The sequence below is a fragment of the Diabrotica undecimpunctata genome, chromosome 8 (assembly GCF_040954645.1).
Source record: "Diabrotica undecimpunctata isolate CICGRU chromosome 8, icDiaUnde3, whole genome shotgun sequence".
In the NCBI taxonomy this organism is placed as follows: Eukaryota; Metazoa; Arthropoda; class Insecta; order Coleoptera; family Chrysomelidae; genus Diabrotica; species Diabrotica undecimpunctata.
The window spans coordinates 32,201,447-32,225,452 of NC_092810.1; the positions used below are offsets into that span (position 1 = coordinate 32,201,447).

At 32.6% G+C, this 24,006-nt stretch overlaps 3 protein-coding genes across 5 annotated transcripts in view; 1 reads left to right on the top strand and 2 right to left on the bottom strand.

Annotated features, from left to right (window-relative positions):
* The window catches only part of LOC140447404 (rho guanine nucleotide exchange factor 7-like), a 39,946-nt gene extending 18,355 nt beyond the window's left edge, over window positions 1-21,591 (bottom strand). Inside the window, exons 1-9 of one of the 3 annotated variants that reach the window (XM_072540038.1) lie at window positions 21,239-21,254; window positions 21,139-21,179; window positions 16,736-16,832; window positions 10,845-10,962; window positions 6,220-6,361; window positions 5,916-6,134; window positions 5,315-5,513; window positions 5,034-5,255; window positions 4,023-4,265 (exon numbers count right to left, since the gene is read on the bottom strand). In XM_072540038.1, coding sequence (XP_072396139.1) covers window positions 4,023-4,265; window positions 5,034-5,255; window positions 5,315-5,513; window positions 5,916-6,134; window positions 6,220-6,361; window positions 10,845-10,962; window positions 16,736-16,798 — 1,206 coding nt within the window. In that variant the 5' untranslated portion in view covers window positions 16,799-16,832; window positions 21,139-21,179; window positions 21,239-21,254. Of the gene's footprint in view, window positions 1-4,022; window positions 4,266-5,033; window positions 5,256-5,314; window positions 5,514-5,915; window positions 6,135-6,219; window positions 6,362-10,844; window positions 10,963-16,735; window positions 16,833-21,138; window positions 21,180-21,238; window positions 21,255-21,411 lie in introns of those variants that run through there. The other 2 variants (XM_072540037.1, XM_072540039.1) reach the window with 2 other exon arrangements.
* Window positions 1,545-3,470, bottom strand: LOC140448208 (uncharacterized). The gene is made up of 2 exons (XM_072541320.1): window positions 3,414-3,470; window positions 1,545-3,284 (listed from the first exon to the last, which is right to left on the bottom strand). The coding sequence occupies exons 1-2, from the start codon at window positions 3,468-3,470 to the stop codon at window positions 1,545-1,547; spliced, it is 1,797 nt and encodes a 598-aa protein (XP_072397421.1).
* Window positions 21,592-21,891: 300 nt separating the features above from the next.
* On the top strand, window positions 21,892-22,605 carry LOC140447405 (mediator of RNA polymerase II transcription subunit 11-like). The gene is made up of 2 exons (XM_072540040.1): window positions 21,892-22,068; window positions 22,128-22,605. The coding sequence occupies exons 1-2, from the start codon at window positions 21,993-21,995 to the stop codon at window positions 22,487-22,489; spliced, it is 438 nt and encodes a 145-aa protein (XP_072396141.1). The 5' UTR covers window positions 21,892-21,992; the 3' UTR covers window positions 22,490-22,605.
* Window positions 22,606-24,006: the final 1,401 nt, after the last annotated feature.

Below are 24,006 nucleotides of genomic sequence, written 5' to 3' on the forward strand. Positions count from 1 at the left end.
AAGTCGTGAATACAGTGAATTTTTTAATTGAGCAAGTCAATCGAAAAATTTTTTTCGAATTTTCGTAGAGGATTATCCTAACAGCAATAGCAATGTCTCGCTAAAATGGTTTCTGTGTTTGGAAATGTAGCATCACACCAGTGAACTATTTTCCGCTGGTATTGCGAATTTCAACGTGATCGCTCCAGTCTCAGCGACGAATCCAGGCCAAGTCCATCCAAAACAGCTGTCACACAGCAAAACATTCATGCGGTTCGTCAGTTAATTAAGGATGACCGCCGAGTAACATACCGGAATGTAGAGGCATCTTTGGGCATTTCAAAGACCTCGATTCAAATATCCTACATGAAGAACTAGATGCTACGAAGTTGGTTTCCCGTTGGATCCCTCACTTCCTCCCAGAAGAGGAAAAAGCGGTTCGCGTCAGTTGGCGTCGAGAAACATTAGAACGGTTCAACAAAGGAAGCTCAAAAAACGTTTATAGTATTGTTAGTGGCGATGAATTTTGGATTTACTCCTACGAACCGGAAAATAAACGCCAATCCGCTATGTGGGTGAACGAGTGAAGGAAAAACCCACAAAGGTGATTCGTTCTTGAAGTGTGTCAAAGAAAATCGTCACAACTTTTGTGTCAAAATCTGGTCATGTGGCAACAATTGCTTTAGAATTTCGAAGAACGGTTACTTTTGATTGGTATGCGAGTCTCACACTGCTTACAATGCGAGTGCATCCACCTTATAGCCAAGAATGACTTCTTCACGTTCCCAAATATCAAGAATTTAATGCCCGGGCAGCGATTCCACTCGTCAGAAGAAGCCATCTATGCTTTTAAACAGCGATTTTGCAGGTGTCAACTAAAGACTGAAATAACTGTTTTAACAATTGATTTGAACACATGCAAAAGTGTATCGATACCTTGGTGGGACATATTTTGAAAAGCCATAAAGTACTTTAAGTCTATATATTTTTTGTCTTTATGGCTATATGCAAAACTAAAAAGACAGCCCTCGTACTGGAATGAAACTTAGACGCTTAAAAACTTAGAAGAGTTGGAGCAAGATTGAGATAGGGGTATGGTGTAGATAAGGATGTTGGGATGGAGGAATGGACTTGGGCCGTATCAACAATTACAATGAGAATAATATCTCTAAGTGAGTTTTATTAGTTTTTTGTACAGGCGCTGTTCCTAGAGTTTCTTATTGATTTTTGTTGTACTTTTAGGTTATACTGCTGTCTTCTTGTGCAGTAGTCTGTCATTTTCGGAAAAATACTTTTTGTAAAAATGGGATTCCACGATGATTTTACGCACATTAATACAACAATTTCTTTATGCTATAGCTTGGTAAAATGAATAAAACCAAACAGAGTATGTCAGTGCCAATAAATTTGAAAAAAAATTCATGTATTGTTAAAAAGCAAGTCGGCTGATTACAATGAGAAGTGATCAATTAATCGCATGAATAAAGTTAAGATGAGGTGTCATACAGGCAAGGGCCAAAAACACACAAGCCATTTGTTAGATTATTAGATAGCTTTTAAATAAATCACAAAACCACAAAAATAGACAAACCGGCCAGAATCATGCCCTTGCCTGTATTTTTTGGTCGGGTACTGATGTAAATCCCCTTAACGACACTTGCTGGTATCTTCGCTTTCAGCCACCAATGAGCGTAAAGTCCGGACTTGAACATAGGACAATCGTCACCTTCCTCGCTCTTCTCTGTATCATCTTTTTGGCATTCTTCTAGTAAACTTCCCATCGATTGAGATTTTACCGGTCCGATCACACTGGGCCTTGATGGCACTACGTACAGTTTTGATTGCATTCTGGTAGATGACGTCATGCTATCGCGTGACTTCGTTATGACGTTTTCGTTGATACAATCTTGCCCTGAAGTCCGCGGAGTAGAGCCGAAAGGAGACGTACACGGACACTCCGACTCGAAATCCCTAGCAACTAACTCACTTAACGATATGGCATCTTGCTTGTCACTGTATTTGTCAAAAAGATTAGCCATGTCTATACTACAACGAATCTGAGCAGAATCAGATGTTTCATTCACGTTAGCTGAATCCGGTGAATTAAGTGTGCAGCTTCCAGCCATTCCAGAATCTGAAGATCTCGGACTGTGGCAGTACTCCAAGCAACACCTGCACAACGACTGCCTGGAAGTGCTGGGATAGTCGTGAAACTCTTTGGGCGTTATCTGTAAACTGCTGCGTCGCTTCGGCTTATCCGAATTAATACTGTGTTTGCGGAATCCTACGTTCTCTAAATTTAAACTCATACTTTGCGGTACCACTTTAACATCTTCTTTAATAAACATACTAGGAGGTTTGAGTATCAAACTTTCTTCGCTACCTCCAAACTTTGAAGAACAATCTTCATAATTATACAAGAGTTCAGCTAGCATATTGTCAGGCAGAGGCATAGTATTAACAGGCAGTTCTAAACTGCTGGAATGAGTCGTGGTGCTGCTAGCAGAAGTTTTCGGGGAAGACTGAGCTGCACAAGCCATATTGTTATCACAACTTGACCACGTTGGTATGTATATTGTAGTTAAACTAGTTTGATTGAATTTGTTTCCTACTAGCTTCGTTGGACAACTTTGGCGGGTAGTTGGTACGTAACTTTGAGGAACCGGTAGATTCGTTAGCTCTAAACTATCATTAAGCTTTGCTATGTTTTCGCAAGCCATATACGCCTTGGGCTCAGGCAGAGCTGCACTAGTTTCAGATTCTTCAGACCACTGCTTTTTCAGGTGAATGCTGGCTTTGGACACTAACAGACTAGGGACTTTTATTTTTGGGGGTTCCCCATAATCGACCATACTCTCATATTTGGTTTCTGCCCTTTCCGATCCTGTCTGCGGATTGTAGTATCTTATATACCCGAACGGATTACTCGAACTACTGGAACTAGTACCAGAAACTACTTTTCTATCACTAACCGTCGAACTATCACTATCTGAATCACTTTCGCAGTGGATAACACTGTCCCGACAGTGAATATCCTTCGTGTAAATACTGATTTCGGTTCTGTGATGTCTTATTTTAACTAAATTTATGTTTCTTTTATTCAAATACTCAGAATATAAAAGGTTCTTCAGAAGTTTCCTTGTTATCAACTTCTGCTTGATAAGTCTTTGGAAATGTTTCGTGAGTGCAGCGAACGGCGCTGCCGATGGGTAGTGATCAGGGGGATACGTTGTAGGGCGGTGGCCGCTAGGCGATTTATAATTTATCACTGAGGAACGGTTGCAGTAACCCCTCCGATCTAGATGCTGAAATATTAGAGATAACTCTACTTAAATTTGTTTTTTAAAGTAAATCACATTAGAATTTGATACACAGTGACGAACTTGATATCAACGATTCTTTTCTAAACTTAATTTGCTATTGAGAGAGAAAACAGAAAGACTAGAAAAACTTGAGCCTAGAGGAGAACCTGTGAGAACACCTGCAACCATTAATCATGTTTTTTCTCCTCTAGACTTGTATTGGCGTGTGAAACTCTTAGTCAACTTTTTCTTGTCTATAATTGTGATAAAATCACAAAGATCACAAACAAAGAAAATAAAATTAAGTCTTAATTCTAAAGATCTAAAAAGTGACCTACACCTAATTGGTAAAAAAGCACAAATAATTTAGTGACTTTTGGAGGAAAAAATATTGTTTGAAGATAATAGGTAACAAAAGAGTTATTGGCAATTGTGAAAATACACAAATGTCGGTTTGTAGAAACTATTAAAATATTGTGTCCACTTTGCAAGCGTTTTGCATGCATATAACTCTTCTCTCAGTACCAAATAAAGTGTAGAAAGTTCACTTGATAACGTGCATTGACACAGAAACAGCTATTGTAAATTCATATTAAAGAAAATTTAGAAAGTAATTAATAATTTTTGTGTAATAGTGTCTCTTATCTGTGTTCAAAATGTCATTACAAAATTCCATTTTAAAGCAGCTTCTTGCTTAAAAAACGCAATGGCAATAAAAGAAAACACAAATTTAAAACTTACATGTGGCGGTGGTTGTGGAACGAACTGTGCTTGGGACGGAGATACTTTCTGACTAACAGTGGAAGCGGTGGACGACCTGGGCATCTGCTTCCTTAACAACTCTACCCAGTGATCCGCATCTTCTTTATTCTGGCATACCACCAGCCTCCTGTCAATCATGGGAGCGCTGATTTCGAAGGCATTTTTGTGCTGGTCATTGTCCTCAAGTCTCGTGACGGACAAACCAGAAAGGAACAATTTACCCTGAAAATATGAAGCAACAGTAATGATTTTTAATAACGGAAAACACTTTTTGTATCACTGCTAGCTTTTTTTAGCAACATAGTATTTTTTCAACACTTGTACCACTTTTTCAAATGCTAAGACACCTTTGCATCTCTAGTAAATTACTTCAAGCACTAAGAGAATTTTTCGACCGTTTGTAGTATTTTTTCAAACTGAGACTTTAATTAATTGTAATTGTTTTAACTATTTTTAGTAGTTTTCAAGCGTTGGTAGTAATTTTTATCCGATAGTGATACTTTTAAAAACGCTAGAACGATTGAAAAATCCCACTAGAGATTAAAAAATACTAAAAGCGATTAAAAAATACCACAAGCGATTGAAAAATACCACTAGCGATTGAAAAATACCACTAGCGATTGAAAAATACCACTAGCAATTGAAAAACACCACAAGCAAATGAAAAATACCAGTAGCGATTGAAAAACACCATAAGTTATTAAAAATGACCACAAGCGGTTAGTTATTGAACGCCGTTAAATCTTTACTATCGCTTAAACAGTACTACTAGTGGTTAAAAACTTATACTGAGGTACTGTGTCCAACTAGGTTGAAAAGTGTTACGAACTGAAAATTTAATGATATTACTAATTAATTATCATTATCAACTGCTTAAACAGTTATGCTAGGATACTACTGTGTAATTTTGTCGTTTTACTCGTAAGAAAGTGTATAAAGAAACCACTATTTTAGATACTTTGTAGTATATAACTAAATAAAAGAACTCACCTCATATATGAAGGCGCTCAGTCTATGGCTAACACTCAAAATCAACAAAGTGGAAGGAAACAACACAAAATACCGATCGTTGTGTTGCGGCATCACCGAAACTAACCCCATATATATTATATCGCCTAAAGTTGTCAAGCTAGGACCTTCCCAGCCTCTAACTGGGCCCGTTAGCACTTGCAGCTCAAGTTCTTTTTGTCGCCTGGTGGCGGCACAAGTTGCCTACAAACAATACACCAAATAAAGTATTGGCCAAGTTAAAATAAAAAGCAAATGCTTACTGCAATATCCTTATAAACGCTGACTGATCTCTGGGTATCGCCTCTGTCCGGGTGGGATTCTTCGACGTGCCTTTCCAACTCTTGAAGCATTCCAGAATATTTGTCCAGTCTTCTAAACGGCTTACTTAGCATAGTAGTTAGTACCAGTACTCCAGGGCTTGCTGCACCTTTTGACTCCATGTATTTAGTTAGTTCATCCCTTAAAACAACAAATATTATTTCCGCCAAATTTTATTGCACTATACAATCACGTTAGTACATTATACAATTTGCAAAAAATGTGACCAAGAAAAAAATGGTACAAACAAATAAACAACAGCAGAAATTGGTCTGAGGTGCTATGTTCAAATTCACCTGAAGTAACCTCTTAGTACACAGGGAATGTTAAACTATCTAAAAGAGGCTGATGACTAGTGTTGATATATGGAGCAAAAGCAAGAGAAGAGAAGTAAGAGTAAGGAAGTTAGAAAGCTAGAGATAGACACAGGAAAAGGAAAGACAAAAAGACAAAGTAAGAGAACATATGTAGTAGAGAAGCTAAGAAAGGTACATATTGAGCGTTGGGAAGAGATAACATAAATAATTTAAAGCCATATCTTACCTATACTTGTCCAAAATGCATACTGCCCTGGGATGTAACGAACAGTAGGCTTGGTGTATACTTTTAATTCTTGGTGCCCAATTGAGAAACAATTTACCAACTCGCTGATCATTACCTGGTTTACTTGATTCCAATTCTACGAGTTTCAGAAGCTGCTGGTGCGTTTCTAAGACCTCTGTGATGTTTCCCGTCAATTGTTTGTATTCGTCAGGAGTTAAACTGTAAATAAAATTAGGACCAACAGTATCAGCTACTAGATTCGACTGATGATGGTTAAAAAAGTTTTATTTAAGGTAGTACTTACATGGTGCTTTTTTCCAGCGGCTGTAGAAAATTGGTAACGAGGCCCTCGAGCTCAGTGACGTGTGCTTTTTCCGAATCGACCAAATCGTTGAGGACGACAGATTTGTATTGATTCTGTTGAAGAACGATGGGCCTGGGAGCATCTACAAAGGTATAAAATCTAAATCAACAATAAAACTTTGGAAATATTCACTCACGACCCATAAATTATATGGAAAAATTCAGAAAAGAATAGAAAATGACTTCTTCAATAGCTGATTTCGGAACTAAATGGTCATGTTGGACTTATGCGGGAAGTACTTAATATATGAAATACTTACAAGATGACAAATTTACAAATAATTTAGATACATGTACCTTTTGATACAATTGTTTTCTCATATAGTGACTCTGTTCGGGAAAGTATTTCGTATTTATTTACATATTTTGATTTTAATACTTTTTATTTTATTAAAAATATGACCTTATTTAGTTATATATATATATATATATATATATATATATATATATATATATATATATATTTCAATTACTTGTAATATATTATTGTAATGACTTTAGTTATATATTTTAATTACTATTCTCATTGTATATCTTTATTATCTTTTAAATTCTCAAGCTCAAATTGGCTGATTTACTATTTGTCAAGTTCTGAGAATTTATTTGTGTGAAACCTGTTTCTCAAAATGTTTTCGGGAAACTATTAATTTTATCCCATAACACTTTAGATAAAGTTTTTAAAAATATCAGATTCCTAGAGGAAACGTACCCGTCCTTTTGTGACGACAGTTTAAAGTACGGGCAAACTAATTTATTACTGTATGCGGAGGTCGTGAATAGAAGGAACCACCCTAGTTGATTTTTGCTACGTAAATATGTATTTCTCCCGTACGAAGGAGCATTAGGAAGCGAAAACTCATGCGAAAACAATCAATAATTGAATATATGATGGTTATTTTAATTACCATCATCTATTCAATTCAATTATTCATTATTCTTAATTATTTAACCAGCTATTTTTAATTCGCCCTACATAAACAGTGACAATCTATACAAACTTTTTACTCGGACGCTGGCAAAAAGATTGGAAACAAAATTCTAGATCGATTTCTACCAGTCGAGTGTAAACTAGGACTTGAAAATTACCCTTTCCATTTTTAAAAAGATGAAACTCATCCAAGCTTGTTGCTAGTCCCGAATATTTTATAATAATCCATTATTTCCTATAATTCTATGCAACTAAAGAAGTACATATGTGAAACAAGAAAATAAGACTCCTCAAAGAAACAGACAGCGTGGTGGTCCGAATAAATAATTAGCCAAACATGTCCATTCCACTGGTCATCTCATGGACTATACTAACACTACAATTCTCCACCGTGGGAACAATAAATCTAAAAGAGAGTTCATTGAAATGTCTTATATTTTCCATTACTATTTCTCCATCAATGTCAAGAGTGACATTAAGAATCTAAGCGATATATACCACTTCTTACTTAAATCAGATACCAAGAACAATACAACATCACAGATAACTAACTTGACTGATATATCCATTAACAACTAACCTACTTTAATAATAATTTTCATTGACTAAAAAAGATAACATTCCCTTGCTTTTCTTAGATACATCTCAATAAGATATTATTATAATAATACATGAACAATATAATATAATTATAAAAAAAAAAATTTCAATTAAGAAAATCTAAAATAATATTTCCCTATACCGGGATTTAACTTCATTCGGTTTTACCAATGAACCTTAACGACATAAAGATTCAAAAGAACTACTTGAATTGTCAGCACATGCGTTCTGGTAAAACAGAACCTCACATTTAAACTTTCTAACAATCAAAAATTTAGTTATTGCCGACAATTCAAAGAATTACCTCCTTTTACATGTAGTTACATTGGGTTTTTCGATTAACCTTGGGTAAACCTTTGCGTTTTAAGTTCAAAGCTACCATACATTTCCAACGTTAAAATAAAAACTTTTTTTTGCACATAGTAACAAAAAACACCACTATGTTGTTACTAGCTAAGTTTTTTAACATTCTAACTCTACAATTCTAAGTTACGGTAAGATCAATAATGTTTTTAATAGACAATATATGGTAGCTAATTATAATTTATTCTCTTTCAGCCCTGAAGAAGCCAAATTAATTCTCTTTGGCGAAAACGTTCGGCGAAACAATTGATACTCATTAGAGTCTTTCTTGCAGATTTCCCCAATATTTAAGAGTTTACTATTTAACTTATCTGCAAAGATTAAATTTCTTTTCTCTCTCTCTCTCTCTCTCTCTTTCTCTCTCTCTCTCTCTATATATATATATATATATATATATATATATATATATATATATATATATATATATATATCTAGGACATGCAATTAAAAACGAAAAGCAAAATCAAACCCTAGAAATTAAAAGAAGGACACAATTGTCATGGGCTGCTTTTGATAGTGATATAAAATACAGGGTGTTCTATTTAAAATTACCAAGAAAATAATGTACTTGCATTTTGACTTACACTGTATTTGATTTAACGAATATTACGAAAACGAATATGTTTTATAATTTTTAACAATTATTAAAAAACTATTGTTGCAATAGATCAATGTTCCTATACTCCTTTTTAATTATACAGGGAGTTAAACTTGATACGATTTTCAGGTAATATTGGTTATAACTTTTTAAATACCCGGTATAACATAATAAAACTTTACATTGTTGTGATGTGGGAGTGAAGCAGATTTCAAATTTAAACTAAAATACAGGGTATTCCGTTTAAAAAAACATAAGTTTGGTCTGCCACCATCTTATGGAACACCCTGTAAGATTGTAACTAATTTTAAAATTTGGAGTTTAAAGCTGCCTACAATTTTTGTCAATAACTTTTTTTTTGTAATTTTTACTATAACAGATCTACTGAGCTCCCTCACACTAATCAAACACCCAATATATCCAATAATTCGTTTTAAAATAGTAAAGTCTTTCCCATTCATTAATTTTCAACGAAATATTGTGTAAAATTCCGTGAAACAAGTTACATCAAACGAGTGAAGACAGATATATGTATGTTTACAATGGGAAATTCTGGAATTCATTTTTCAAACATCAAATACTTTTATTTAGAAGTCAATCAATAAAACTAGCGACATTATATTTTTAGAAGTATAAACTATACATGTTTATAGATTGTTATATTAAAACAGATCACAGAAAAAATAATAGACTGCAATTTTTATTTTTCTGTATTTATTATTATTATTTTATGTGAATGTAAGAAAATTGACATATTGATACAGACGTCCAGTATTGTAAAGTGGTGTAGGCTTTTATGGTCGGTACTTTTTGCAACACAATTATTACTTTTAGGTAAACATGCTCACTTGGATGCAACGTAACATTTAGTTAGGTTAGGGGGCAGAGAAAAACGTTACGGTGCGTTATTTGGGGGGGACGGGAGGGTCAAAAATATTTAAATTACTGTTTATTGCTGTTGCAGTTACAACTGCTGTTCAAAATAGTTGAACGCCCTCTAAACAGCGTCACCAAAGAACGATATATAAAGATAATGGGGAACAATGAAATTAAAATTGTCCGTTATGCAATATTGATAGCCCAAAATGAAGATAGTATTTAATACAGGAGAAAAAGAATATAATATGACAATTTGAACTCAGCAAACTAGAACAATAGTAATCAGTAAATAATCAATAAGATGTAAACTGGAAGTCGATGAAGTTAGCACTGAACAAGTAATGGAAATAAACTACTTAGGAATCCCAAAACGTTTAGCGATTACGTTGAAACAGAAATAAGAGATCAAGTATAAAGAATCGCGAGGGTCTCGGTATTTTTTTCTTTTTGTTCTGTCTACGTGAAATTGAGGCGACTCTTTCTTACTTCTAGTTTTTTGTGTAAAATGAACACATTGACACAATTCGCATCCAAAAAATACCTAAATATTTTCATCTACTATTTTTTTGGCATATATAGTAGAGAATCAAATTTGAAGGCAGTAGATTTTCAGAAATGTGACTGCGATAAAGCGACGACATCGTTGCCAGTTTGTGATAATAGATATTCTAGCAATTTAGATTTTTAACATTCACATGCAGCAAAATTATCGTAGATTAATGATCGTTTTGTATTCGTTAAGGTATCTAAGTATGTTGAGAAAAGTGCTGAATCTACAAGGTTAACTTAAAGTGTAGCGAAAATGTTACGAAAATAAAACGGGCATGTTATCGAATAACGTGTGCTCTAGTTTTGTACTGAAAACCAATTATTTATTACAATAGAATATTTTTGATACTTCTAATATTTTTGGATTACCTACTGTATTTATCACAGTATTTTTACGTCTTTTATGCTTCTTTAATACTACACAGCCAATAAATTTAGAAAAATTCGACATTTGGGGGTCTATGTAAACTAAAAATATGAGTAAGTGGTTTACGGGGCACAAATTTTTGAGAAACACTTAGAAATCAGCAAAGTTATGTACATTTTCTAATAACCCGATAGAAGATTCTCTCCTATATTATATAATTTCTACAAAATCGGCACATTCTATTGATAATGTTTAATAAAATATAATGGCAATTTTACCTACCTTTGCACTCCTTGACGTAATTACTAGGAAACCAGCCCGTCTCGCCATTAAGGGTGCCTTCCCACCAACCATCATCCTTCTGGGTTACGGTTATAAAATCTCCCTTCTTGAAGTTTAGCTGGAAAAATAAGACGTGTAAGAATGAAGAGTAGTATAGTTCATTTCACGGATTTTGTCCGACGATTGGAATCATAATCGAGGCACAGTTTTATTACATATTACATATTAGATATAATGGAGTTATTAACATTATGTACTGATAATACATATTTTCAACTAAATAATGAATTCTATAAACAAAATTTTGGTCTAGCAATGAGCTCTAGTTTATCTCCGGTATTAGCCGATATATTTATGGAAGATTTTGAAACAAATATTATTTCTTACCAAAATTTAAAACCCACAATATGGCCTCATGGATCAGAGCTGTTGGACGCATTCCTGAATGATATAAACGATAAAGAAGAGACAATAGCATTTATCATGAAAAAGGAATATAATAACACACTACCTTTCCTGGATGTTTTAATCTCTAAGAACGATACTGGATATGAAACTCAGGTGTATAGAAAACCAACACACAACAACGGATATTTAAATTTCAAATCAAATCACAATATTACTATTAAAAAGGGAATCATTAATTCCTTATATGATAGAGCCAAAGTTACGTGTTCTAACGAAAATTCGTTCTTGGAGGAAAAACATTTGTTAACATCTGTTTTATTAAAAAATAATTATCCTTTATCGTTTATAAATAAGGAATTTTCAACAATCGACCGAATAGAACAGAACAACTTAGAACGAGATCCTACAGCATACACAAGGAATAATACGAGGAAAATAACAATACCATACCTACAAGGATTATCAGAAAAAGGATAGGAAATAAATTCAACATTTCAACAACATTCAAAACAACAAACACATTGAGATCTATTTTGTCTAAAACCAAACCTAACAATGAACAAGAAAGGGCAAAGAATTACTTTTATAAAATACCTTGTGAATGCGACCAGTTTTATTTAGGTGATACATCAAGGCCATTAAATGTTAGAATAAGTAAACATCAATCTTATATTAAAAATACAGAATTTTATATATCTCAAATATGTAAACACGCATGGGATAATGCATATTATATATATGCAGATAACAATGGAATGATTCAAATATAGTCCTAAAAGAAACGGATGGTAAAAAGAGAAAAGTCAAAGAAGCGGCTCTAATTATGCCAAATGAGACCAATTGTGTCGCAAATTCCTCGGCAGAATGTAGTAGGATCTGGTTACCCATATTAAAAGAGGAAGTTATTAAAAGGAAAATACCAGTATTAGTAAGTCGGTAGCGTATAGAGGATAGATCATTTATGTTTTTTAAATAACAAAGATATAAAATTAGAATTTGGTGTTTATTGAAAGTAAACTAAATGCACGACCAAATATTTATCATGTCGGGATAGTATTGAGGTGTTCTCCTGGTTTTTCCCTCATAATTTACTATGGAATCACTAACAGGAGATTTTTACTGTCATCATGGCATGTGTTTGTCTTTTTAAGACGAATTACATATTATGATTTTTTCTGACGGATATTCTCAAGTTAAAGTTGATTTCATGTAATCGAATTAACTATCTTACAAGTAAAGTCGTCCCAGGAACGCAACTCAACAATATTGGCAATATCATTTTAAAGTCGTCTACTTTAAAATGTATAATGTATGTCTGAATTGTCAATATAAATGAGTCAGATAAAATTAAATTATTAGAAGAATTTTTCACCAAGTAACAAAAAAACAAAAGTTATTTAATTTACTAATGTTTGTATTTTGAGAACGATTTCCGAAGTGGAAATTGAAACGTCAATAAACGTACTTAAACCTTAAAAAAAAAAAAAAATAAATAAACGTGACGCGATTTTTACCATTTTTTATGATTCTCGTGAGATCAATAGAATTGATTACTTTCATTGAGCAGTCGTAGTAAAATTTCCATTTTTAGACATCAATCTTTAAAACTTATGAAATGAAATTTTGATTTGTGGCAACCAATATGAAGCATTTGAATTATGAATAAAAAAAAGCAGAATTTAATGTTTTACATTAAAAACGATCGCACGTCATGGGAAATGACTACAAGAAGATGGTTTTGGGTGTAGTTTCTAGTAAAAATTTTTTAGACCATGCACAGCTTTTTGTGAAGAATAACCTTGTTTCGTAAAATAAATAATAAAAAAGTTTCCCTTATGGTTCCAAGTTAAGAGAAGAGAGTGAGATAAAACAATACAGAGAAGCGTACAAAATCAATCAATATAAGACAAATTTAAATAATACTTTTTGCTGATCAAGCTGATAGTCTAAACGGAGGAATTCTGAAAGCTAATTATTAATTGCAGAAAATGTGTTTGACCTGAATATGATAACGATAATTTTGTCGAAACGTTATCAAACAGATATTGTCGAAAAAAGAGGAACAACTGCAAAAAATAGATTGTAAAACATACTATGAATATAAACCAAACAAAACTTTTTTTATTTTCTACGCCACAAGTCGAAAAATTTGTTTGGAATGTTAATTTTATATTTATTGCTACATATTATTAGTATCTTAAATAGTCGTCAAATTGGAGAGAATCGTTTTATTAAGACACTTATCGGTGCTAAGAATAAGTTTCATTGTAAAGACTATAAATTAAACGTGATTCACGTGTCCAATGACCTGAGGAGTTTTTTATGAGGTCAAGAATTTATCAGTGGCTGTCAGGATGTACAGCTAGAAAAATTAAAACAAGCGAATAAAATTGTCTTGTGCGTAATAGTGTCAGAAAAAAAATGGAACATTGATTCAGAAACAACTTCCTGATGCATGGGTATAATAATAAATCCGGGTCACAGTCTCGGAAAAATAAGATTTTTCTCGAGACTGTGACAAATCTAGGTATCTGAACTTTTTAGTTATTATTATAGGTATATACAGGGTGTTTGGTAACGAATGGGCCATAGCTTAACTTTAGATTACTAAGGTTAAAAGGTCGATTTAAGCTAACTTACCTTAGTATGAATGTTGACAATAACCGAAAGTTAAACTTTTATTTGATTTATTTTTGAATATTTCCTGACAGGCATGGGATAACAACACGAAATTTGGTAAGTGGGGGTTTTTGGGACGAGAAATCTAAATTCCCCACCAAAAATTATGTATTATGTAATTTTAAATAAAATTAATAAAAAGAACGATGTTATAAATTACTCAACTTATAGAATTAAGAATATTTTAACATTTCCATGTTCAAAACAGTACTGACAGACAATATCACTTGGGTGTATAATTATACATGTTCAAAATATACAGGATGGTTAAAATGTTTTATTATTTATACAGTAAATTAATTTAAATTATTTAGAATATTACAGTAGTTATTGCTTAACTGCCCCGTGCCGACCTTGTAATTTATTGACTCTTTTTCTTTATTTATGTGGCACATTTCAAAAACAATCTTTTTTGTAACTATTTTCTTGCCTTAAAACCCTGACATTTGGGTAGTCAAACTGGTGCCCACTTTTTAAATAGTGGTCAACTGCCGCACACGTACTTTTCTTATTTTGTGTTGTGTTATTCTGTTTCAGCCATTGTGAAGTTTGACCGACATAAAAACTCAGACAACCTGGAGAAGGCAACTTGTAGATACCATTAGTTTTATAAATAATTGGAGTCTTGTCTTTTACTTTTGAAAACAGTTGTCCGTTTTCTAATACATTATATTTAACAATTTTTATATTAGTAAATTGTTTACATAATCTAGTCACAGAAGGGTTAAATGTTTTATCAATGGCAGTTTTTGATAATGATGAAGCTAACAAACAATTAGCTAAATATAGAGATGTTAAAAAAAGGAGTTTTATATACAAATATACGACAGACCGCATACCTGCTAATTCCTTATATATATATATATATATATATATATATATATATATATATATATATATATATATATATATATATATATATATATATATATATACGATGTTAAAATATGTTACTCTAAAAAATACCATATACCAGCCCGTTCCCATCTCAGTCGGCCCACCTATGGAATTTGCAGTTAAGTCGATTACCATAAACAAATAATAATTCTCTGCATGTTTTCATAAGTTCCCATATTAATTAATATGGCATTTTTATTAATATTTATTAAAAACATTACCCTTATGGTTTTTTATTTATTTTCAACAATAAAAAAGATTCACTGAACCCTGGCTATGCATTTACTTATTACGTTAAATGAGGGGTAGCTATGGAAAAATGACATCAAAAAAATAATATTGTGAGTTAATTTCAAATATAATTTGTAGTTTTTGTAGTATTGTAAAGCTTTTTGCCGTTTGTGGATTGTACAATGGGTCGAGGTAAAGGTCAGAAGATACAAAACTACAGGTTCGGTCGTCACAAAACCTAGAAATGTACGAAAAAGTAAAATAACCGAAGCAGATCGAAGGGCATTAAGACGCATTATAGTGAAAAATCGACGAGCAAGTTATATGGAGTTGGAGTTAAAATTATGGGGTGACGTTATTGGAAGACACGTTTCTAGATCAACATGTCACCGAGAGGCCCATAAATTAGGATTTGGTACTTACAAAGTAAGTTTTATAGTTGAAAAAATTAGTACGAAATGTTTTTAATAAATTTCATTTTATTTTAGGGTAAGGAAAAGCCACTTTTAACATTACAACAAAAGAAAAATAGACTAAGATGGTCAAAAGGGCATAAAGATTGGACTCAGTCGTAATGGGATTCAATACAATGGAGTGATCAGTCCAGATTTGAAGTGTGTGTTGGAGACAGTGGAGTCGCGTCATTCTCAGGAAAAATGAAGCTTTCCATCCCGACTGTCTGAAGAGAAAAGTCAAATTTCCTTCATCTGCCATGATCTGGGGCAGCATGTCGTCTAGAGGTGTGGGAAAGTTACATTTTATCGATGGGATTGTAAACACGGACAAATATTTGAATATTTTAGAAAAATCTCTTTTACCGATTATGGAACACTACCATATCAGCGGAAGATTTTGTCTTCCAATAGGACGGCACAGGTTGTCATACCTCAGAAAAGAGTTTAAAATGGATTGAAGACCATGGCATACCACTTCTGGAATGTGTTTCTAACAGTCCCGACTTGTCCATGATAGAGACTTTGTGGCGCGAAATGAAAAAAGTTTTGAGAAAACATCCTGCCAGATTCGTCAACAAATTGAAGGAAAAGTTGCAAGAAATATGGGATTTATTTACATTAGAATTTTGTCAGAACTTGATAAAAACTATGCCTCGAAGAATTGTGGATGTCATTAAAAATAAAGGGGATGTAACTCAGTGGTAAACTTTCACACTTTTTTTTGTTAACATTCCATATTCTATGCGTTTTTTTAAATTTATTATTATTCTGTTTAATCAATAGTTTTCATTACGTTATAAAATATTTTCTATAATTAGGAAATTCAAAAATGTTGTTCAATGCATTAAAACTTCCAAAATTTACGCTGCGTTTTTATTTTTGTTCTCTAAAATTTAATTTTCTTATCAATCTAACGTTGGACTGAACTGATATGGGAAGGGGCTCATCCAATCAATAAAAAAATTAATATCTAACACTAGTTCTACTGTCACAAACACAAAATTTTCCATGACCAAAAATTATTACAGGCGATAAAAGTTATCGGCATAGAAAATAAAATTGCTCATAATTCGATACGGCAATGAAAGTGACTAACAACAATGTAATGTTAAGTGCCAAAAGTCTATTAATAAAAATGAAGCAAAACAAAGACAATAAAACAAAAACAACAGGTAATATTTATCGCAAACGTTATCCCAAAGATTACAAAGCGTGTCTTACCTCATCATTGTTGCTCCTTTTGTAAGAATAAATCGCCTGCACCACCAAAAGTTCATTGGCCATGATTTTCTCCAGATTCCATTAAAAAACAAACACGCTGAAAATAAAAGAAACAAAACACTAGTTAAACTGCCGTCGAGATTTAGTACATTAGGAATTGACGAGAATAAGAACGTTATTGGTGCGAATATTAGTTAAAGATTATGGTCATGATTTGGGTGAAAAATAATTTTTGAATACTGTCACATTCTTGGCAAGCCCGTAGGTTGAATTCTAAATTTGGATTTGAGCCAAAAATATAACGCATTATGTTTGTCTTGAATCAATGTGGCACATTTCGATTTTAGGAGCTCGCGGCACTGAGAGATTCGTCCGGCGAGGATTTATATATTTTTTCTAATGAGAAAATGCTTGTTAGCGCATTAATAGACAGTTGAATAAAACGAAGTACACTGCTGGGTAAAAAAACTGGGCACTTGACTCTGTTGTAATTACTTGGTAATATTTATTAACAAAAGATCTTATCCGTAGATAGAGCCGTAGAAATTATTTACTTCAGTTGGTATTGTTGCTGTATCTTCGAACATTTATTGCGTACGTTTTTTCCATCTTCTTACATGTATTCACATTTCACGAGTTTTTGATTTTTTAATTTCATCTCCCAAAAATTTCCTACTTAAAAAACTTTTTTTTTGACATTTTTACTTTTTGATGGCATAAAAAAATATAAATTACAATGGCGAATTTTCTCAAAAAATACAAAAAAAAAACGAAAAAACTCGAATTTGGAAAAAGATTAACCAAAAAGACCAAGATTCCATATTACATTAATAAACAAAAAAATGCAAATTCATGAAATATAGAGATTGCAAAAAACATGCGAAAATAGGTTGATTTTCTAAATTTTAAAGATATGATTTAAAGAAGATTTTATATACAAAAATGTGACTGCTGCAATTTTTTCAGTAAAAAAGTTGATTTATTAAATTATAATTACATTTATGTCATAGAAAATCTCATAATATCTAAAGTAATGAGATAGTTAATAAAATTCTTAGTGTTTTCACATGCCGAGTGACCCCCTTTTCTTTCCTTATTAACCTTTGGGTAGTGGCGTCACTGTGTGAGAGACCGGGTAGACTGTTTTTTTTTTATGTTGGTATTAAACAGGTTATTGTAAGGAATGGAACGTTTCAGTACCTTCATGTACCATTGTGGCTTGTGACTAACGGTTAGTCGTCATGTGATCATTACAGTGTAATAGTGTGGCATAGTAAACGAGCTTTCGGGTGTCTCAGACCGGAGCCACTAATCGTATCGTTACAAAAATATTCCGAGTTAAGCTCTTAGATATTTGTAAATTTCTCTAATTAAAAGATTGTTAGATTTTAGCAATGAGGGATTACGAGCACGGACAAGCTTACTTGCAGAAACTTTTATAAGAAGTAGGACTATAGAAAATGTCACACTGAGAATGCAGTACAGGTAAGATACGGCAATGCTTTTCTTATGGAGAATAAACGCGCAGCGTTGTCGGTTTTCTCCAGCTGTTGATTGCTCATTGTCTCACAGGAACGGCTTGGATAAAATGCATCTGCCGGCAGTACGAGTAAAATATTTTATATCATGTATATGTATACAGTAGAATAAAAAGGCATTGATGAGTTATTGACAACGAAAACTATGAATTTTGCATATAAAACGTCAACATGAGATATACAATTAAATCATATTCATAAGAATAACATTTGAACACATCTTTACAAGAACAACATACAATAACTGTAGTTTTAATGTTTTACATAAAATAGAAAAAACCTACATAATTTCTAGGAAAGAATTTGGAAACTTGGAAATGATATTATTTATAGATATTATATATAATATTCAAATTTCCAATTCTTTCATAGAAATTAGATTTTTTCTATTGTATGTAAAATATTAAAAATACAGTTATGTTGTTTCTATAAATAGGTCTTCATTTCTTTTGTAAAACTTCTGCTACAAATTACCATCATTAACATAATCACCTAAATATGGCCATAAACTTGTTTATCATAATTAGTATTTGATAAACTCCAAGCTTTCCCTATTTCACCCCCTACCCATCCTCAGGGTGAAAGTGCTTTTGGAAAACGAAACTACACTTCAAAATTTAGTCCGAGTTCCAACAGAGAGCATGGAGTCCCATAAGTTTAAATCCAGTGAATTGTTTAACGGTTACGCTAAACTCGTAGTGTTAAATGTGTTGTGTTTTTTACAAAATACGGAACAACTTAATGTAAGTGCTGCTGTAAGATGTACTTCGTTGATGACTGGACATTTACAATTTCAAAAAAGAAAAAGAACAGAGTGGAACGTTGAAATCGCCAAAAAAAAAACGTAACAAAACAAGTGTGTCAATCAAATTCTAGAATATTCACATATGACGAGGGTGTAAGAAGTATTCTACAGAGAATTGTTCATTGTGAATTTTTCATGAAAAATTTGCCGCCATTCTTAAAGCATATACATAACTTCATACAAGGTAATGAGAATATACAGCCGTTGTCTCTTTCTACTTTATACAGACTTCTGAAAGATATTGGATTTGTTTATAAGAAACGTGGCCGAAGAAGCATCATGGTGGAGCGAGAGGATATTATTCATTGGCGCCATAATTATTTGAGAACTATACGACGTTTGCGAAAAGACCATTGAAATATCATATATATGATCTGGGGCAGCATGTTGTCTAAAGGTGTGGGAAAGTTACATTTTATCGATGGGATTGTAAACACAGACAAATATTTTAATATTTTATTAGAAGAATCTCTTTTACCGATTATGGAACACCACTTAACATAAGCGGTAGATTTCGTCTTCCAACAGAACGGTGCAGGTTGTCATACCTCAAAAAAGAGTTTAAAATGGATTGAAGACCATGGCATACCACTTCTGGAATGTGTTTCTAACAGTCTCGACTTGTCCATGATAGAGACTTTGTGGCGCGAAATGAAAAAAGTTTTGAGAAAACATCCTGCCAGGTCCGTCAATAAATTGAAGCAAAAATTGGAAGATATATGGGATTCATTTGAATTAGAATTTTGTCAGAACTTGTTAAAAACTATGCCTCAAAGAATTGTGGATGTCATTAAAAATAAAGGGGATGTAACTCAGTGGTAAACTTTCACAATTGTTTTTTGTTAATATTACATATTCTATAGGTTTTTTTTTTTGAATTTACTATTATTCTGTTTACTACAAAACTACAATTGCCATTTGGATCGCCAACATTCGAAAGGAGAAGGCGCCATGAGAAGAAGAAATTATTGTGTTTAATCAATGGTTTGCATTACATTATAAAATATTTTTCTATAATTAGGAAATTCAAAAATTTTGTTGAATGCATTAAAACTTCTAAAATTTACGCTGCGCTTTCATTTTTGTTCTCTAAAATTTACTTTTATCAATCTAACGTTGGGGCAACTAATATGGGACAGTGCTTGTAGTACTCATAAAACCAACATAGCCACAGCTCTTAATTTATAAATGTGTATTGAAAAATAAAACAATAGTAATAACTCCCAATAAAAACAGAAAGATCACTGATAACAGGGCAAAGTATTGCATGTGCAATTGAAAGAGGTAAGGGAAGTTAAAAAAATAAAACAAATAAACGAAATAATACTGAATTCCTAGAGTATCAGCAGGAGATTCAAAACTTATGAAAAGAAAATATATCTTTAAAAAAGAATATTAAGGTGTATAAAAAAATAAAACGAGTGAATGCAGGATATAAACTCAGGACAAGTAGAGAATAGACTCGAAATTATGAAAAAATCCTATAAGGAGAAGAATGTCACAGTTCAGAGCATAACAATCAATATAAGCGAAACTAACATATTAAGTGAAGCAATGGGAATTTTTTTTAAAAAATATTTACAGATACAAGTTGCAATGAAACTAGGGGGAAATGCATGCCTGATAGAACTTCAAAATATGGCTGGCAAAAAACTGATTCTCAAAAATAAATATAAATTAAAAGTTATATGGAATGAAAGAATCTTTATAAATAGTTATAAACAAGAATAAGAAACTCAGAGGAATTGAAGAAAAATAGCAAAAAAGGAGACACAAAAAGAGAAAAAGATCAAGATGGGGTTCAGGAAAATACTAATAGATGGAAAGAATTGAAACTGAAACAACAGCAAATAAACATTATTATTGAAATTGTGTATGCCAAATAGAAAAATCAGATGTATGTTTATTAACAAAAACCTAGCTAGAGTCCTGATCACAGTCAAATTTTACTTCTTTCCCTGGAGTTAATACATGGATTTTATTCCACCATTCAAGTATCATTTTAGTTTAAATCTTTTTGAACTACATCAAATTTAAATATTAAACAATAATATAATTACCTGTTTAATGATATTGTATCCTCTCTGGACCAATAATTTAACTATAAACAATGAGTAACAGTTTATCTTGATGTATACTAAAATTGTTTTGTTCAAATACCTGTTTAATTACACTGCACATATAAATGTTTAAACTTAACTCGTAAAACTCCCTTTTGAACTTGCTTTATGAAGATACAACATTGTGAATGTTTATATTATGAGCTGTATTTGATTATCAAATAAATATACATCAAAATTAATGAGATAAAGAAAGAAAAGTACTTTACTTACGGTTTCTATAAACAAATTTTATCGCTTGGCGTTAAAATATCATAATCTATTGGGAGAACTATTTATTACTTTTTATTTAGGTAAGTGATGAAATAGTAGAAATAGACTTCTTAATTAAAATAAAAAAAAACTTCCTTATCCAAAATAGAACTGACAGATAACCTCAAAACAAAATAAAACAAAACAGCCTTAATTAAACAAGAAGATGAAGCCCATGTTAGACTTTAACCCAATGTTTAAATAGCGTGTATCTTTTAAAATGAAATGTAAAAAATGGGTTTAAAAATGTTTATTACAACGTATAGTCAAAGAATATAGACGCTTAGTATAGTGTTATGTTACTTGATTGCTTCTGAAGTAATACCACAGTATAGACAACAACTAAGCGTCTATATTCTTTGCAACAACTATACTGTGGTAATACTATGATAAATTACCTTAATCAAATTTTGTCTTGTTGTAAACTATATAGAAAAACTGAAAAAGAATAAGTGATTGTCAAAATTTGCCTAGTGAGGTTAGCTTTTCCGTTTATTTGTATTTATAACTTTATAAACATAACTTAAACAAAAAAAGTTAAAATGACGGCCCCAATGGAACGAATTCAAGTACTAGATTCTATAGAAAAAGATATAATAACGTGCCTTCACAGTGCAGGTATATAAATAATTTATTAATATCCAAAAAAATCCCTTTAACTATAATGTACATTTTAGGACAAGTATTTGTAGAGCTCGGTAAAGAGAAATCCAGTTTAAAACAAGCAGAAAACCACACACAGATGTTTCTCAAAACTTTAAGCGCCGTAGAGAACAAACTAACCGACCAAATCAATTACCTAACCCAAGTATCGACTGGACAGCCTCATGAAGGCTCCGGTTATGCCTCCCAGAAAGTTCTACAAATGGCTTGGCATAGACTGGAGCACGCCAGATCCCGAGTGAACGAATTGGAAAGATACAAAATTAAACATATGCAAGGGAGAACTGCACAAAGAAGTATTACTGCCCCAACGAATGTCACATCTTCAGCAGCTGGTATAAGTGGGCAAAATATACAACCAGGTTCTGCCACATAGTGTTTCGTTTTCTTAATTGGTGTATATATTGTGAATGAAAATGGGGAGTTAATTTTTGTACTCTCTTAGGTTAAGATTTTAGTTTTATAAAATAAAATGTGTGGATGTGGGAAGAACTTTTAGTTTGATTTTTTTTTTAATAAAGAATATTAAACCTGTGTTTAAGTGATTTAAGCAATTGTGTAGTACAAATTATATCTTTGGGTAATTTGGCAATCCATTTTATAAAATACTGAAACTTGATCTCTATATTTTAACAAACTTTTAGTGGAATAGTAACAGTTATATGGAAGCTATCTGCAGAAAGTAGAGTGGTCTGACCTCACATAACACAGGTTTTCATGTAAACCAGTAAACTACCCCACAGGTAAAACAGTTACTTCCACAGCAGGTAAGTTTCTATGATGATGATTCTGATGAAAAGGAACATAACTCGATGAAAATATAATTGCATGTGTAAGAAATTAAAAAATATCTACTTTAAGGTTCAAAAATTGTTTGTCTTAATATCCTTTTTTTTTACCATACCTACAAATATGCCTCCACTTTTCCCTACCTGGGCTCAATAATAAATGACAACAACAACATCAGTCAAGAAATACAAGCACGGATTCTTAGCGGTAATAAGTGCTTTTATGCATACAAAGACTTAATGAAAAGTAAGTTACTGAATCGTGAGTCTAAGCTGAGAATCTACAAAACAGTAATTAGACCAGTGGTCACATATGGATGTGAAACGTGGACCCTCTCAACCACTGATGAAAATCAACTAAGAATATTTGAGCGCAAAATACTAAGGAAGATATTTGGACCAACCCAATGCAGCGATAGTTCGTGGAGAATTAAAATGAACCACGAGCTGGATGAACTAATGCAGAGCGCAGATATTGTCAGATTTGTAAAATCACAAAGACTAAACTGGCTTGGTCACCTAGAAAGAATGCCAGATAATCGAGCTGTAAAAGTAGTTCAGAGATGGAAGCCCCAAGGAAACAGAACAAGAGGAAGGCCCCGTAAAAGATGGATAGACGACGTAGAGAGGGATCTTAAAACCATGAACATCAGGCAGTGGCGAAGGAAAGTATCCGACAGGGCAGAATGGAAGAACATTGTTAAGCAGGCCAAGACTCACAAAGGGTTGTAGCGCCATTAGAAGAATATCCTTTTTTTATTGACTTCAATAGTTTCTCTTCATATATACCCAGAATATATTAAAATCACAATACAGAAAACGATTGAGATAGACACATTTATTTAGGTTAAAACATTCCTTGGGTATCCTGTGTACCTATTAGGTACTCCTAATAAAAGAATCTACAAGGAAAATAAATTCCTGCTGCTGGCTGTATACCATGTATCACAAAAAGAGGTTTAATCTTTGTATGTAGGTATATTTAAAAAAACCCTTAAAAGGGCTACATCAAAAAACACAAACGTTTTCGGAATAATAATTCCATCATCAGGTTAAAAAGCAGATTAACATGCCTGAGCCACCAAAATATTAGGGTACAACCCTT

What these genes read in the sequence shown, in the direction of transcription:
- LOC140448208 (XM_072541320.1), bottom strand. Translation starts at nt 3,470, where the DNA reads ATGGTTGCAGGTGTTCTCACAGGTTCTCCTCTAGGCTCAAGTTTTTCT. An exon ending in CAAGTTTTTCTAGTCTTTCT is followed by an intron (nt 3,285 to 3,413) that starts GTTTTCTCTCTC and finishes CTAATATTTCAG; the next exon opens with CATCTAGATCGGAGGGGTTA.
- LOC140447405 (XM_072540040.1), top strand. Translation starts at nt 21,993, where the DNA reads ATGACGGCCCCAATGGAACGAATTCAAGTACTAGATTCTATAGAAAAA. An exon ending in AACGTGCCTTCACAGTGCAG is followed by an intron (nt 22,069 to 22,127) that starts GTATATAAATAA and finishes TGTACATTTTAG; the next exon opens with GACAAGTATTTGTAGAGCTC.